Source organism: Oreochromis aureus, linkage group 13, assembly GCF_013358895.1.
Source record: "Oreochromis aureus strain Israel breed Guangdong linkage group 13, ZZ_aureus, whole genome shotgun sequence".
In the NCBI taxonomy this organism is placed as follows: Eukaryota; Metazoa; Chordata; class Actinopteri; order Cichliformes; family Cichlidae; genus Oreochromis; species Oreochromis aureus.
The window spans coordinates 24,915,586-24,932,331 of NC_052954.1; the positions used below are offsets into that span (position 1 = coordinate 24,915,586).

Genomic DNA, 16,746 nt, shown 5'->3' on the forward strand with positions numbered 1-16,746 from the left:
ACCCGACACGGTTCGTTTTAACAAACAACATGAGTTATAGAAAAGACTCCGACAGCGTGGAGCTCGGGGAGTGCACCAGAAACCCGGGTTACAAGGATGCAGACGGAGACGGGCCAGCAGCGAGGGACAACATCAGCGTCTCCGACAGCGAGGAGAAGCGGGACTCCATCGGCGTGAAGCGGCTCTCGGACGCGCGAGATGAGTACACGCAGATCAAACCGTACGCCGGGATGCCTAAGGAGGTGCTGGTGCTGTACTCCTCTAAGGCCCGGTACCGAGTGCCCCGAGAGATCCTGTTCTGGCTAACGGTGTGCTGCACCCTGGCTCTGGTGGCGGTCACCATCGCGGTGATCGCGCTTTCTCCGAAGTGCCTGAGCTGGTGGCAGGCCTCCCCGGTGTACCAGATTTACCCCCGGTCCTTCAAAGACTCCGACGGGGATGGGGTGGGAGACCTCAAAGGTAAGACACCCGCGGCACTACTGCAAGTTCTGATAACGACTGTTCGAAGATTTTCATTAAAACAGGTGTTCTTATACACGACACCAATGACGCTCCGCTTCCCACAGTGGAAGGCAAATACTGTTACACTTTTGAGTCACTTAGAGCATTTCCATATTATATTGTGCATTTCAAACTACTGTACTTTTAACACCTTTAGGCCATATTATAAATACTTCCTCATATACTCTTATAGATTATACTTATAGAGTAGCCTACTATTGAAATCCTGCAAAATCGCTGTGATTTTTTTTTTTGCCAGTTAAAGCCTTCTATGAACTCTTGAGGCTCCATTTTTTTAAACAACGTAGCACCCTTTCTGAGATGGTGTATACTTTGCCAAATTCTTGTAAATCCACAATGTCCTGGTAGATTTTTCACTCTGTCAATCTAACAGCTGCTCTTATCAATTTCTTATGTTTGGTCACTTATACAAAAGTAAATTATTAACTTTATTTAACCATTAATAATAATAATACTAAACTATACAAAGGGAATGGTAAAACTGCATTTGGTTGTTTTCAATGGCTCATTTATAATATTAAATATGCAGATGCTTTTTAGAGGGAAATGACAGTGCTCTCATTATATTGCATTATTTCCTATAAAAAAAATTACTAATGCATGCTTTCAGTACTCTTTTCCTATCCATAGTCCTTCATTCTATTAGGACTGAATTTCAGCACCGAGTGGTTACAGTAGATCCTGTATCTCCCGTCTGACAGGCATCAAGGAGAAGCTGGACCACTTTGAATACCTTAACATCAAGTCAATTTGGATCAGCCCTTTCTACCGTTCTCCCATGAAAGACTTTGGGTATGATGTGGAGGACTTCCGTGATATTGATCCACTCTTTGGAACCATGAAGGACTTTGAGGAACTCCTGGCAACAATGCACAGCAAAGGTGTGCACTTTGAATACCCTTGTTTATGTGAAAATGTGAAGCTAGAAGGTGATTTTGGGGGGGTATGAGTGTTTTTTATAGCAGGCTGCATGTCTGACACACAAATACCTGTCTCCATTTCCACCAGGTTTGAGGCTAATCATGGATTTCATTCCCAATCATACCAGTGATCGACACCGCTGGTTCAACTTGAGCCGGACTAGAGATCCTCACTATGAGGATTATTACGTGTGGACTGACTGCAAACCAGACGGACCGAAGCCTAATAACTGGGTTGGTGCTTGTTCTGTTCTTTTCTAGCTGGTCTATGATTTTGTCTTCTTCACATTTTCACTGAACCTTCACCAAGTTCATAGTACTAAACAGGTGCAATGTACTGGAATTTATATCAGATTTGTTTCCCATCTTGCACTCAGGTGAGTATCTTTGGGAACTCATCATGGACATACGATGAAGTTAGAGGGCAGTGCTACCTCCACCAGTTTCTCAAGGAGCAACCAGACCTGAACTTCAGAAACCCAGATGTCATCAATGAGATGATTGTAAGATTACTGGAACATGCAGTGAGACACACAGACACACACACACACACACACGCGCTCAGGTACTGACTCATTTCTTAAAGTAAATTCAGTGATGCATGCGCTAAAATCATGTGTTTTCTTCATCTGTTCTGTCTTTCACTGTATTATCATTCTTGTGTCCTCTGTCCACCTTTAACAGTAATGTGTGACACACTGATTATACATTAACTTGTACCAGTTAACCTATATGTTTTTAATTGTGGCTGCACACAGCGCAAAGTACAACATAAGCAATAATGGGCTGTACATAAACATTATTTCTACTCAACTGTCTTTGCTATAGTTAAATGATTTTATCTTTCTGCAGCCTTTTCACACATAATGTAGATGCTAGCTTAATTGCTCTATATGCATTTCTTTTTCTCAATTTTAGGATATTATTCATTTCTGGCTGGATAAGGGAGTGGATGGCTTCAGAATGGATGCAGTGAAGCACATGCTGGAGGCTCCACACATGAGGGATGAACCACAGGTTGATCCAAACAAACCACCCGTGAGTGTTAAACTACACATCTAACCTCATTGGTTTTGCTGAGTTCAGCTAAAATGACTCGTCACTAATGGGCGCCGCTCGTGTCAGACAACAAAACCTGCTGGCTTTGTGCTAGCTGCCATCTGCTCACACACTGACTTGACAAAGACGGTCAAATAGCTGACATTTTCATTTTTAATAGTGACAGAGTGGGTGTAACAGGTGAAGGTGTAGCAGTTGTTTAGTGACAGTTGTGATTAAATGATTTTGAGTCTTTTCACAAGAACACATTCATTTGCACTACTTTTATGACAGTACAGTAAACTCATTGTCATGTACAAGTTTGATCTAAACCTTGTGACATTGTGTGCTATCCTGCTAGAAGCAGCCATCAATAGATGAAATAACACTCAGAAAATATATCTCCAACAACATTACACCACCACCACTAGCCTGAACCTTTGATAAAAGTCATGATAGATCCATGCTTTCATGTGAATTGTAGCCTCAGTTTACAGGAGTGACAACCAGCGTGGTCTTCTGCTGCTGTAGCTCATCTGCTTCAGGGTTCAAGTTTTTAGGTATTCAGAGACGCTCTTATGCATACCTTATTTGTGATGATGTTTTTTTTGAGTCACTGTTGCATTCATATCCGCTCAAAGCAGTCGGGCCATTTTCCTCTGACATAAAAGCGCTAGGACTTTCAAGAATTTTTAAGTTGGGATTTGTTATGATGCAAAATCAATTTTAAGATTATGCATTTGTTTTGGTAAAAGATTAACCACCAGGTTGATTTACCCCTAAGTCTGGGCTCACTTTGCCCGACAGCCACCACTGTGGAAAAAGAAAACCAGAGCCACGTTTTGGCTAAAGCAATCCCATGTGTTTACTCACTGGCACTTCATCAACATGTGATATAACTTTATAACCCAAGATAAATAGCTTTTGATGTGAAACTGATAGATGATATCTGTTATGCCAATAAAATCTTTGACAGGCAAAAAGCATTTTATGGTGAAAAACCTTTAAATATATCTACTTCATCTATAAGGTTCTTTGTTCTGCAGTAAGTTGAAAAAGGAAAATGCTCAACAAATTTGGGGTTAAATGACAAGAACTGTGCATCGTTGCTCAGATAAAGGTGGTGGATGAACTTAACAGTTCTAAGAATCAAAGCTGTAACTTAGAGTTATGCAGTCATAATTTGATTTTATTGACTTATGTAATTATCTGAAATGTCAGAGTCCAAAATTTAACGATCTGATCCATGAAAGCAGCACTGTGTGCAGAAGCAGCTTCACTGAAGAAGAACTTTCCCTTGTTGCTAGTAGAATAAAAATAATCAAAAGCTGAGTGGGACTGTACACACTGTGTATGATGTATCACTGATTATTTATCTCTAGCTTAAATGTCAGCTTCATAGTCATGTGAAGAACACACTGTTTGTGAAACTCAAAGGGTTCGTGATACATGCTGAATTAAGGTCAAAGAGGCTGAAGATATTTCTCACAGAGGAAAGATTAGAAGCAAAGGAGCATATTTTGGTGGATTAGCAAGTCATTAGGAGTTTACTTACGACTGCAGGGTAAAACCATAACACTGGGACTCTTTTACTCACTGATGACTGAGAATTTATACCCACAGATTTGCAGTTAAGTTACATTTTTACAATCTGATTATGTTTAACCATGAGGTAATTTTTAAACCAAACAACTCTTTGCCATCTTAGAAACAGTAACGCATTTTTACAAACCACTGGAACTACAATTCTGCAATTGAGAAAGATATCTAAAAGTTTATAGGCATATTAAGAATTTTATCACACCCTGAGATGTGATTCAGCTAAATATGAATCAGAAACCATCTGCCTCTACATTATTGCTTTAGTGGTTTATGCTGTGGTTGCTGTTGGCTGAATGGTTCACTTGCCTGACATTAGGCCAGCTTAATGGCTTGAGATTATCTTTCAAAAAAGACATGCACATTAGGTGTAATTTTAGAACTGTGACATCACTGTCTCTGTGCAGGTCTATGGCCGATTCCCTTAAATCTGTAAACCCAATGCTTTACACTCTGGTAACGCCAATAGTTGTCCAGTGAGTCAGATTTCCTCAGCGCCTCCATAATTAGAACTTAACAGAATGTTTTTTCTTCCTTTGCCTTTCTCGCCCATTTTATTTGGACAGTTACAAAAATAAAAACTGTGAAGAATTAGCAGAAATTTTCTTAATCCACAGTTTCTCACTCAGCAAACTTTGCTCATAGAAAATACAAACTCTAACTCCAGCACACAGCCTGAAAGTAGCTAAGCTATACTAAAATTGCATAATCACTACATAACCTTTTACATATTTCTATCCAGGAGTTGGTAACTACAGAGTGGGATCTCCACAGTGACTACACCACCAGTCAGGTGGGCTTGCATGACATACTGAGGGAGTTTAGAGCACAGATGGACATCTACAGTCAAGAGCCTGGCAGATACAGGTAGGAAAGTGATTAAGTGCATTCAATATTACTATGGCAGAACAGATAAACTTGTAATGCACTCGCCTACTTAATTATTACTACCTGTAATTATCATGTCACAAACATCCTTAATATTAAAGACCTTTTGCTTATACAATGCACTAATGTTCAAACCAAACTATTTCATTAAATATGCTAATAAAAGCAACTTGAAATCTAGAATAAGGAATTGAGCCCAGATTTTTTTTTAATTATTTCAAATAGTAGGATAAACAAAATCAGCTAATAGACAATATCCTGACACAAGTCATTGTGGTTTCTGTGTCATATCACATGCAAAATAAATTCCTCCTGTGCTGCAGATTCATGGTAATAGAGTCATACGATTATGAAGAGGTGTACAAGACCATGATGTACTATGGCACCAAGCTGGAAAAGGAAGGTGACTTCCCCTTTAACTTTTACCTGCTGGATCTACCCCAAAACACCAGTGGAGTATGGGCTAAGCATCTGGTCCACCTCTGGATGGGCAACATGCCCAAAGGAAAATGGCCCAACTGGGTGGTGAGTTCTTAAACTCATATTTATATATTTATTTCCTCGCTTTTTACAATGGTAAAAACCACAGGATCAGTAGTGTCATGTCCTGCATAATGTGGCACATAACATGCTGAAATCACCAGATTAAGGAATGTGTCAGCAGCATTCATAAGAATGAACTGTCGAGTCATCCTTAGTAGACTGTCTGCCTGAGATCATGCTTCTGCTGTCGTATCTTTCTAACCACAGGTCGGTTTATGTGTTTGTTAATCATCAACCCCTTTGCAGTGATAGTTTGACAAACACTAGGCAATTAAATTAAATTTGTCAATACAAAAACCCTCCTGTAAAGCTAAATAATTAGTAGCTGAGTAAAAGTAAATTAAGCATGTTTATTTTCTGTAATTACTATTGATTAGGCTCAAAAGTATAGCCTTTTTACTTTATGTCCATCTCCAGACTTTAGCACCTAACACATATTAAGAAAACAAATATGTGTGCATATCTCTTTCCTGAATGACCTAACCCATCCCTTTCAGCCCACCTCCTTACTTCCTAATTTCTTATTCAACCCGCTGTCTTGTTTTTCTCTTACCTACACTGTTATCAGGTTGGAAACCATGACAGGACTCGGATTTCTTCCAGTGCTGGTCAACTCTATGTTCGTGCCATCAACATGCTGCTGCTGACCCTTCCAGGCACAGCCACCACCTACTACGGCGAGGAGATCGGCATGGAGAACATTAACGTGACAGCAAGTCAGATACAAGACCCAGCCGGCAAATACAATACAGTCAGTACTGTGCACACACTGAAGAAACCTTTAAACCCTCACTGTCACACATCTCTGTGAGAGGTCCTTAAAAATAACCAGTTTAATGTCATTTTAAAAATAACAATAAATAAACATAAATATAACAACATAAATGTCTTTACTTTAAAGGACATTTTTGCAGTCTTGTTGTATCTAATACACTTGCGACTGTATACATGAGCAAATATACCAATATGATTCCTCTGCTTTCGCTGCAGAGTGCCAGTCGAGACCCTCAGCGATCTCCATTGCAGTGGAATGCTAACATGAACGCAGGTTTTAATGATAAAACAAATCTCACCTGGTTGCCACTACACCCCGATTATGAAACGGTCAACGTGGAGGTATAGATCTGTTTTTCTAATGTTCAACTTTGAAGAAAGATCGTTTTCTTATGTGTATCTTTCTATGGTTCATCTGTCCTCCTCCCATTCCTTTATTCCCAGGCCCAGATGAAAGATGATGGTTCTGTTCTGGCTCAGTACCGCTTCCTGAACACCCTGCGTCAATCAGAGCTCCCCCTTAACCGTGGATGGTTCTGCTACGTCCACGATGATGCCAATGTCTTCTCTTACATCAGAGAGCTTGATGGACTTAAGCGAGCTTTCCTCATAGTGGTTAACTTTGGTAAAGAATCAGCTATCACAGATCTCTCCTCTGTTCGTGAGCTGCCAGATGAGTTGAAGGTGCTGATGAGCACCAACAAAGCCAATGATGGCAAAGTGCTTCCAAAGTCTCGCATCCAGACAGAAGTAGGAGAGGGTTTGGTGATTCAGTACTCCACCAACACTCGGTTTAATCCCAACCATCCTGAAGAGTGCTACATCTCTGAGAAGGCTTGCTATTTGGAGACCATAGGCATACTTTATAAATGTCAGTAAAAATGGAGATGAGTATCCAATAACTGCTGTATTATGGAAACAATCAAAGCATTAAGATTTTTCTCTGGTGTTTCCTCTACAATGTAGTTTTTTCTTATCTTTGAAAGTGTAATTGCTGTTATTATTATTAGATTTGGGCACCAGTCTGTCTAGTTGCTGTGATGGAAGATGCTCTGTTTTTCATGCCCGACTGCTTCTTCATAGCCTCGCTATCTTCTCCGCTTGCGTTGAGGCCGAGGAGGGTCCAGGCCTAGCTCCATGTACAGAAATGCAAGCTCGAGGGCTTCCTTTGTTATGGAATAAAAACCAAACAAACAGTATGTATCTGTCATCACCCATCCAAGTGCTGAAACTCAAACTTTTACATTCATAAGGCCAATTATAGATTATATATTAAGAAGGCTTTCTCAGATTTGGCTGCTTATCACACACGTACATGACATCATGGTGCATTTGTAATAAACAAAATCACATCTACAGGTAAAAGGCCTCCTTGATTTAACTGACTTTATAGCTCAATTTTAAAGCTGTGAGACAAATAGTATATTGCATACTAATATTTCATGTCTCAGAATTGGTGTGCATTCTGATGGGACATTAAGAGCCACTCATAATTTTCAGCAAGTAAAAATGTCTCATACCAGAAAATATTTGTGTCCAATTTGCAGATCAATTTGTCCTTAAAAAGACTGCAAAATAAAAACATCAATCTTTTCAAGAAGGTTTTAGCTTCAGGAAAATTAATTTACCTCCTCCAGCATTAGCTCAAAGTCTTCTGGTCCAAGGTGATTTGCTCCAGGTTGGATATTCAGAGCTATGTTTGGTGCTGGTTTACACTCTAAAATTAAAAGTACACAAAGAGATTCAAGAGCCAAGTAAGGGCAGAAGACAATACTTAAAATTTTCTTTAAAATGTTCTTTTCTCTGCTCCCCTTCTCTGTCCATTCCCCCCCCCCCAATCATCTTTTTCAGTCTTCTGTCTTTGCTTTCACTCATTTATCCTCCCATCTGATATCCCCCTGCCTCCCCTCCTCCATATTATCCCCCCTCCCCGTCTCTGTGGTATGGACTGTTTCACAAGTGCGGTCTTGACCTTGACAGCTCCCAGTCTGTGGCGTCTAATCTCTTGCTCTGATACACTATCTCTTTACCATGCTAATGGGCCTGCCCACCCGCCTGGATGTGTCTATGCCATCAGCACTTTATCAAAGACTCCGGAGAACAGAGAGAGACAGATTAGGGAGACATATACACGCACACACGCACACGCACACACACACACACACACACACACACACACACACACACACACACACACACACACACATACACAGACACTTAAGCTGCCTGGTGTATGTGTGAACAACAGAAAAGTGAGCGAGGGTAACGGAGAGAGATAATGTGTGCATTTGAAACAGGAGCAGAGGAGGCAGTGCGAGAGAGAGAGGGGTGTAAATAAGGAGTACCACCAACGTGGTGAAGGAAGATTATAAGTGAGAGGGAGAAAGAGCCTGTCGGGGGGAAATGAGAGCAATTAGCTGACACACACATACGCACACTAACAGACACACACACAAAACGCATGTATACACAGAGGCAAGCTTTACTACAAGGTGACCTATGCTACATTTTGGTCATGAACTTAAATGCTGTTAGCACTTCCCCTCACAGACAGCCATGCATTTGCTACTGCTACCTCTCCCAACATGCACACTGACACTACTATTGGGGGATGACCCCATGCTATTAAAACCTCTGATCATGCAGAAATTACTCCTAAAAGGACAAGGACAATGTATGCTGCACACAAAGACAAATGCACACCCCCATAGAATGAGGTACTCAAACACACAATAATATGCATGGCTGCATACTTGGAGAAATGACTAGAGTACCTGACTTTGGCTTCATGCTGAAGTGTGTATGAACAGCTTTCTTTAGTTGTTCAGTGTATTTAAGGATGCCTGCCAGAGGAACCACGTTGTCACCACTGTAGGCTGTCAGCAGCATCGATGGGTAATGCTGTATCACACAAACACAGCCACACACAGACATACACAAGCATTTTAAATTGCATACTGTAGTTTACATTATGATGCTTACCAAAGGTATTAATTTTCAATGGCCCTCAATGTGTCCCTACAGTGTTTCATGGAATTAAACCAAAACATCCTATAATAGATGTCATTAGTTGTTTTCAAAAACTGGCTGAAAAGCACTAATTAAACTAGAGCTGTTTTGAATAATGGCTCTGGACCAAAATGTTAGCCAGGAGAATTTAAAACTGGGTTTCAGCTTTGGCTGAATTAGATGTCTGTTACCTCGCATTAGGTACAGGAAAATTTTTATTGCATGGGAAATTTGACATCAAATACACCAACCTGGTCCACCTACAGGTACGACTGAGTCCCAGAAAGCATGTTTACCTGCAGTTTGTTACCTGCTCAAAGCATCCGTCAATGCATTTGATCAGCATTCAACTATGATTGAGGTGACTGAAACACGTATGTGCGCATGTAAACACATGTATAAAGCAAAACATTACATCAAGTGGTAACACAAACAAAAATACTATTTTCTGTTAAGCCAGTTAAAAAAATACAGCTGCATTTTATTTTTATATTGTGTTTTTCTCTCTATACCTGAGGAGTGATGTTGTGAAGGGGACAGTAGGAGGTGATGATATGTCTGTGTTCTGGGTTTCCCACTGGGTCCCCCCATTCATCTCTATCCTCTAAAGTTAGAGGCAGGCTGTGATCCTCTATAGTCCCTAACACATCCAGAAACGGAGCCTGAAAACAGGAAAAGGTGTGGTTTTGGAAGTGTTTAGGTCACATTTTTACTACAAGTAACTACGGTATAGAAAGACTCAGTCAAGAATATTCAACATTTTGGTAAATTTAACAACAATGTTGTATGGTTCAGGGTTTAAGCACAAAACCTCCAATGATTTAATCTCTTACCTGCAGGGTGACAGCCCGCATCAATAGTGGGTGTCTGTTGCACAGAGCTCCCACTGGGACAGCCCCAGCACTGCAGGCTGTAAGAGCGGTGAGAGAAGGAGAGGAGACTCCTAAGGAGAAAAGGTGATGGAGACAGGCTTGGAGGTCCTCAACTCCTCTCTGCTTCCCTCCCACGCAGGCTTGTCTGTGCCAAGAAAGGCCACGCTCCCCTCCACCTCTACAGAGTGTAAAAGCAAAGAACAAGTTTACTTCAACTCATGGGGAGCACAAAGTTTGAATTACATATTTCACTTGCCCCCTATGATGACAATGACTTGTCTGTCATTTCCCTAAAACAATGTAGGTAAAGGTTTTGGTCATATAAAGCATGTCTCTCGTCAGCGAACAACTTTTTCAGCCCATGGGGTTTGGTTAGCTTCCTAGAGGAGTGATATCATACCTGACATGGCAGTAGGCCAGAGCCCAGCCCTGCTCCAGCATCACTTTTTTCTCTGGGTAGAACTCCATGTTAAGATCTCTGCCATAAGCACCATAGACATGGACCAGCAGCGGTGCCTGTCTCAAATGCTCCACAGGTACTGTATGAAACAATGTCACTGGCACAAAGGTACCGTCCTACAAAAACACACAGAGATGGAATCAGACTAAAGGAATTAATGGTAAATTATCTAGAAATAACTCTATAAAATTTGCTACAATTATTTGCCTCTGTGTTAGGTGATATTGTATGAAGAAGCACAACGTGCCCTTCTCTGTATGGTGATAAATACTAAATGCTTAGATCCCTGCTGACATTGTCTTATTATTTGCGCAAATTATATTTCAAGTTTCCTCACTTGGCTGCAGGCCTCCAAGCGCGTGGTGATATAATCAGCTTGGTTCTCTGGGGAGGATCCATCTCCAGTGCCTGATAAAAGGAGCCCATTCTCAGGGTGTAGACAGTATGGAACCGGCGGATGGACTGGAGACGATATCAGGAATTCTAGCATATTTTGTTGGTCAGCCAAGCCTGGTTTCTTGGTTTTGATGGCACAAGCCCAGGATGGAAGCTTTAGTATGAGTGTAGAAATAAAAAGCTTTGAGAACATATTAATAACACTAAACCACAAACCCATAAAATTACAGAAAGTAAAGACTAAGAAGAAGCAAAAGGTGGTTAAAGTCTCAAACACTACCAAGCAAATAAGTATGCAAGAAATTGTGTAACAATTACCTGCACTATGTATGTGTTCTTGGGGTGGATCAGAGGGACCACAATGAGAGCAAGTTCACTAACTGGCGTTCTTGCAACCAACACACAGTGGTCTCCAACCACGTCCATGTCTTTAATTGTAGTGCCAGGTTCAGGTGCAAACAAAGAGACCCAGGAATCCATTGATGGCTCTGAGACAGGAGCCTGAACCACCTAGAAATGAAATGGAATGATAAATCTCCTTCACCAAAAAACAATGTGTTTAATTGCTCTACTGGATATTAAATGTAGCACTCTGTAAAACACCACTGGTAAGTTAATACAGTAAGTTGTGAATAGAGACCACTTGAAACAGAACATAAGGAAAATTATAGCGTGTCAAAACACAGAAACCTTTTTGAACTATTTTAACTTCTGACATTTTGTTTTCCATGTGCATTTGAAGAGAAAGTGAACAGTAGGTAAAAGCAGGTATGCTCCTGTAGTTACAGAGCACACTGCATTCATGCCTGAGCCTGAATTATATGTGGAAAGTTCTGCTAGTCATTATGTATTTGTATATGTGTATTTTTGTCTGCATTATTCACTATATAGTGACCATAGGACCAAACACTTATCCAGGTTTCCTTGGTGATGATGTGCAATCACTCATGTAAAATCTAAAAATACTATATATAAATATATATATTTACATGGGACAGACTATACCTGATATTCTTGTCCAAGCCCTGTATTTGCCAGTATAATAAGCCGACTTCTCCAGTGCTCCACGTAGTATAGGAGATTGAGCTGGCGTGGCTGAACCACAAATGGCTCTAAATTTGATGTTGCTATATCACTTAGCAGCACCTCTGAACTTGTCCTGCTGTTACAGTTGATGGTCAGGATCTGTCGGTCTCTGGTCAGGGCAACCTCCACAAACACACTGGGGAGATGTCAGCAGGTCAATTAGAGATGGTGTGGGAGTAGACGCAGCTTACATGCTGCATCGCTTACACTTACTCAGGCTGCATTTCCTCAAAAACAGAGGTTATCCTGCTTCCACTGGAGGTGAGATCCAGACGAAACACTGCGCTGGAACGTAGACCCTCCAGAGTCGTGTAAAATAGTACTTCATCTGTGGCCCACTCTTCACACATGCACGCAATCACATGCAATATTTTAAGTTTTACATCAGTGTTCTTACCTGTAACGCAACTAAATTACATTTTTATTGTGCAAAAATTTACCAAAGCTGAAGACTTTCTCCAGGGTTAGTGTCACATGTTGGGGATCCAGAGGTAGGAATCTTCTCCTTTCAAGCCACACAACCACACACCTGAATCATCACAGAATTAACATCCTCTTAATAATTCAGTAAGTACAGTAGTTTAAAATGTTTTGTTTGATTTACCTCAGCTCTTCCGTGTGAGTACATTTTAGCGACGCTGCAAGATGCCTTTCCCGTGGGGAGAGACGGATTCTCTGAACCGTCCACTGAAATCTTTGCTTTCTCTTATTGTTTTCAAGTCCCGTCTTCTCCAACTCCCCAGAGATTTGTCTTAGATTTAACACCTGCTCTGGCTCCAGGTGACCTAAAAACAGAAGAAATAAGTTGGAAAGATTTCTAATGATGGACTGCATAAAAAGTTGCACATGCAGTAACAGGGATATAGTAGAAAAATAGTCTTCTGCTGCTAAACTTTAGGCTTTCAGAACTGCTAACATGAGCAGTTTAAACACCCTCATCATGTTTGCTGCTTACTCTGTTTCTTGTCCATTCTGTATATCCCATCTTCTTCAGTGAAATATAAATGGTGATGTCCAGAGACCTTTGACAAGATAAATAACAACAACAGCTGTAAGATTAACATAATTTGAGGCTACCAAACAATCCTTGTCATGATATAAAAACTCGATTGCTGTCAACATGCATCAGGGAGGCAAACAAGTCATATTTATGATCATTATATTAAACAAATTTGCAATTCTAACTGTTGTCCATTAGTCCCACTAAGGTAATATTCAAAATCATTATAAAATGGACAAATCCAAAACAAAAGGACGTCCTCACCACTGAGTAATCAGGTATATTGGAGAACCTGTGGTATGCATCCTTTAATCTCCTCCTGAAATACTTCTGTAAGTCCTTGTACCTCTCGAGTCCGGAGCTTAGATGGTCAGACGATGATAATGAAGTATCCTAAAATAAAACAGCTTGAAATATTACTGCAATATTCCTCCACCTATTTATTAAAGTGTCTTTTTGAGTAAGTAAATCATTACTGTACTTATAGTGTGAGCAATAGCTAAATATACAAGCGCTATGTTCAGCATGTCATTGTTAGATAACCTGCCTACCTAACAATGTCTCTTTTTGTGTAATTGTAACAATTGGCAAGGAGGTGACATGAAAAGTGTTTAATGATAAAACTTAAGTTTCAGGAAACGTGACTGTTTAACTCTGAAGTGAGCAAAACACCAGAAAATATGTTTTATTGCTCTAATTGTGTTTATCAAATCTATACTGATTTTTTTATCAATGACGGAATTTATTAAAAAATTAGATGCTATGATGTCATTAGTTACAGTTTTCAATTTTTGTATGCAAAAAAACCCCTGAATTTTAAACAGATATTTAAATTTCTTTCAATAATTTTGGTCTGTTATTTGTTACAAAACTAATTATCCTAGTTTGAATAATATTAGAAAAAAAATATTATAAAGCTTATGCTAAATTTGAGTGAATCACTGTTACAGTATACTGCTTTTATTTGAACATGTCTGGCTACATATACTTTGATAAACCGCAAATTATAATGAAGTCATGACAGTGTTTTTTTCATCCTTGATTACTTAATGCTTCTGTTTGAAAGAAAATATAATACAAATTCACAAACAAATTCATTTTAGAGGTGTAATTAAAACACTCAAAATTAAGATCTATTAGGATTACATTTTTGAGTTTGTAACACTGAAGAGAAGATGAGTGAAGGTAGATGAGTTTAAACACCTGGGGTAAACCATCCAAAACGAAAAACAGTCCACACACAAAGATAGGTGAAGGAAAGAGTGAAAGTGTGGTGGAGTGGGTGGAGATGATACATCAAGGGTGATTTGTGACTGAAGGATAGCAGCAAGAGTGAAAGAGAAGGTTTAGTAGATGGTAGCGAGATCTTCTATGATGCATGGTTTGGAGAGGGTGGTACTAGCAAAAAGAAAGGAGGCAGAGCTGAAGATGACAAGATTTCCACTGGGAATGACCAGGATGAACAAGATTAGTAATGAGTACATCTGAGCAAGAGCTCAGATTGAGCAGTTTGGAGACAAAGTCAGAGAGGCAAGGCTGGGATAGTTTGGACATGTGCAGAGGAGAGACAGTAAATATAGTGGTGAAAAGGATGATGAATACGGAGCTGACAGGCAAGTGGAAAAGAGACGATTCCTGGATGTAGAGGAGGAGGACATGCAGAGGGCTGGTGTGACAGGGATAGGGTGAGATGGAGACCGCTGTGGTGACACCTAAAGGGAGCAGCTGACAGTAGACAAAATAGTCCCATATGACTTTATATTTGTCTTGTCAAACCAATAGGCTAATTCCTATTTAAAACAATGATAGTAATGGCAATGTAGTAGAGGCTTTTATAAATAAATGACTGCGTTCATAAATCATCCAATTTGAATTCGAAGTTATTTTAAAATGCTAAACATTTGGATAGAAGAGCTTTGGGCATATTTATATAGTACTCTTGCATAAAAACATGAGTAAAACAAAACACATAGGAGGCGTTTCCCAGCACAGCCACATTCAGAGTATCAATTTCAGCCCTATGCCCTTATCTGTGTCTCCTTACAAGACTAGTTTTGTCAACCCGGCAGAAAGACACGGTTTTCAATAATGAATGAGTTAGCGTTATCAGCGAGACGGGAGACCAGCGTGTAATCCTGCACCAAGTCAAAGGTAAGTAAAAACAGCATGTTTAACGTTGAATGAACTCCTTACCGACGAGCAACAACGCTGAAGGGACCAGGAGAGCCATGTTTTCCGTTTACAAGCGGTTAGCTCCCGGAATTTTACCCGAAATTGCATCGGAACACGAGCAGATAAGAAAAACAAAGGCGATATACACCCCATGACAAATGTTTAACCGTTAATGAGATAAAATTAACAGGTGACAGCGACGTTTGCGTGATTTTAATTAGCTAACGGTTACTATCAGGTACAGTTGGTCACATTTGCGACAGTTTGGGCATTTTAATTGCCGTATAATCCTCGCTGCTTTCTTCTACGTTAATTTTTCAGCTACGCACAACAGCCAGCGAAAACATTTTTAGGCACATGCACGATTTCCTAAACGAATACCCGCTTGATGACGTAGCGAGCAATGCCAGGCAAAACTAATCAAACCCGTTTGTCAGCAGCCCTCAGTTATAATTGTGAAATCGAGCGCGATCGTTTAACATGCCTGAACTTGCAAAAGTGTACGGAAGTAGCATGCATCCTTTGTGGGTGTAACAGGTGATGACAGTGAAGCGGTGTATGTGATCATTTCTGCATCGCTATAGAAAAAAAGCCTTATTTTTTTGTATTACCGCACCGCTGTAACTGTGACAGCTGCATAAACAGGATTTAAACAAGTGCTTACGTGTTTATCTCCTACCAGAAGTACGAAGATAAAATGGACAGGGACTCTTCTGGTGCTGCAGAAAGGACCGAGCCGGCGTCGCCTTTGGGGAAAAATATTCACGAAGACACTCGCACAGCTGATTCCCACGCCTCCCGGGCAGGGACCTGTAGAAATACTGATGTCGCACGAGCCAGGTGGACCCTGCTGAGACAGGTATGCAAGCACAGAACTCTCATGGTTGCACTGCTGTCCCTGAAGGAAGAACAAGGATGATGGGAACCCAGAATTCCCTGTCACGCTTCCCCAAAACTCTATTGTTTACTTAACTTTTCAAACAATCATGAACTGCACTGTATTTGCTTTCTTGCCCCAAAAGGAGGGGGCAGTTTCTGTACAATCTGATACTCCAGCACTTAATATTATACTTATTATTATACTTATTACAGTACAGCAATCTTTCTTTCTGCTGATCTGCTTTAACATACAGTATTGCCTGAATTATTGTATAACACAGCTTCACAGCTTTGCTGGTAACAGTAGCTTTGTTAACACATGTAAGCCATCTTTCCCCCTCCCCACAACTTCTGAAAACCTTGCATGCACTAGAGCAGTAACTGTACAGTAACTGTTCCCTTACATGGACATTATGCAGCCCTTACATTTGGCTGACAAAAATATCTCCCTGTAGGAGGTGCAAAAAGCCCCACACTGCTTTTTGGCACTTATTCTTGAACAGTAATAAACTGAAATTGTATGGACTGCATATTGCACAGTACTGTGTTTTCCATATACAGTATATTGTATCTAGTAGTATAGTAGTA

The 16,746-nt window shown here is 40.3% G+C and overlaps 3 protein-coding genes across 6 annotated transcripts in view; 2 read left to right on the top strand and 1 right to left on the bottom strand.

Moving 5' to 3' along the window:
- On the top strand, nucleotides 1-7,199 carry slc3a1 (solute carrier family 3 member 1). The gene is made up of 10 exons (XM_031746760.2): nucleotides 1-459; nucleotides 1,224-1,403; nucleotides 1,531-1,676; nucleotides 1,820-1,945; nucleotides 2,361-2,480; nucleotides 4,822-4,946; nucleotides 5,291-5,492; nucleotides 6,079-6,261; nucleotides 6,501-6,626; nucleotides 6,729-7,199. Exons 1-10 carry the CDS (start codon nucleotides 30-32, stop codon nucleotides 7,161-7,163), a joined length of 2,073 nt encoding a protein of 690 aa, XP_031602620.1. The 5' UTR covers nucleotides 1-29; the 3' UTR covers nucleotides 7,164-7,199.
- Nucleotides 7,200-7,313: 114 nt separating this feature from the next.
- On the bottom strand, nucleotides 7,314-15,618 carry prepl (prolyl endopeptidase like). The gene is made up of 15 exons (XM_031746758.2): nucleotides 15,301-15,618; nucleotides 13,372-13,500; nucleotides 13,063-13,129; nucleotides 12,712-12,892; nucleotides 12,548-12,636; nucleotides 12,321-12,447; nucleotides 12,027-12,243; nucleotides 11,340-11,531; nucleotides 10,963-11,175; nucleotides 10,566-10,741; nucleotides 10,127-10,343; nucleotides 9,806-9,955; nucleotides 9,059-9,185; nucleotides 7,913-8,001; nucleotides 7,314-7,450 (listed from the first exon to the last, which is right to left on the bottom strand). Exons 1-15 carry the CDS (start codon nucleotides 15,430-15,432, stop codon nucleotides 7,373-7,375), a joined length of 2,184 nt encoding a protein of 727 aa, XP_031602618.1. The 5' UTR covers nucleotides 15,433-15,618; the 3' UTR covers nucleotides 7,314-7,372.
- The window catches only part of camkmt (calmodulin-lysine N-methyltransferase), a 113,026-nt gene continuing 111,319 nt past the window's right edge, over nucleotides 15,040-16,746 (top strand). The window contains exons 1-2 of one of the 4 annotated variants that reach the window (XM_031746759.2): nucleotides 15,040-15,258; nucleotides 15,962-16,138. In XM_031746759.2, coding sequence (XP_031602619.1) covers nucleotides 15,977-16,138 — 162 coding nt within the window. In that variant the 5' untranslated portion in view covers nucleotides 15,040-15,258; nucleotides 15,962-15,976. Of the gene's footprint in view, nucleotides 15,259-15,281; nucleotides 15,356-15,751; nucleotides 15,836-15,961; nucleotides 16,139-16,746 lie in introns of those variants that run through there. The other 3 variants (XM_039621800.1, XM_039621799.1, XM_039621801.1) reach the window with 3 other exon arrangements.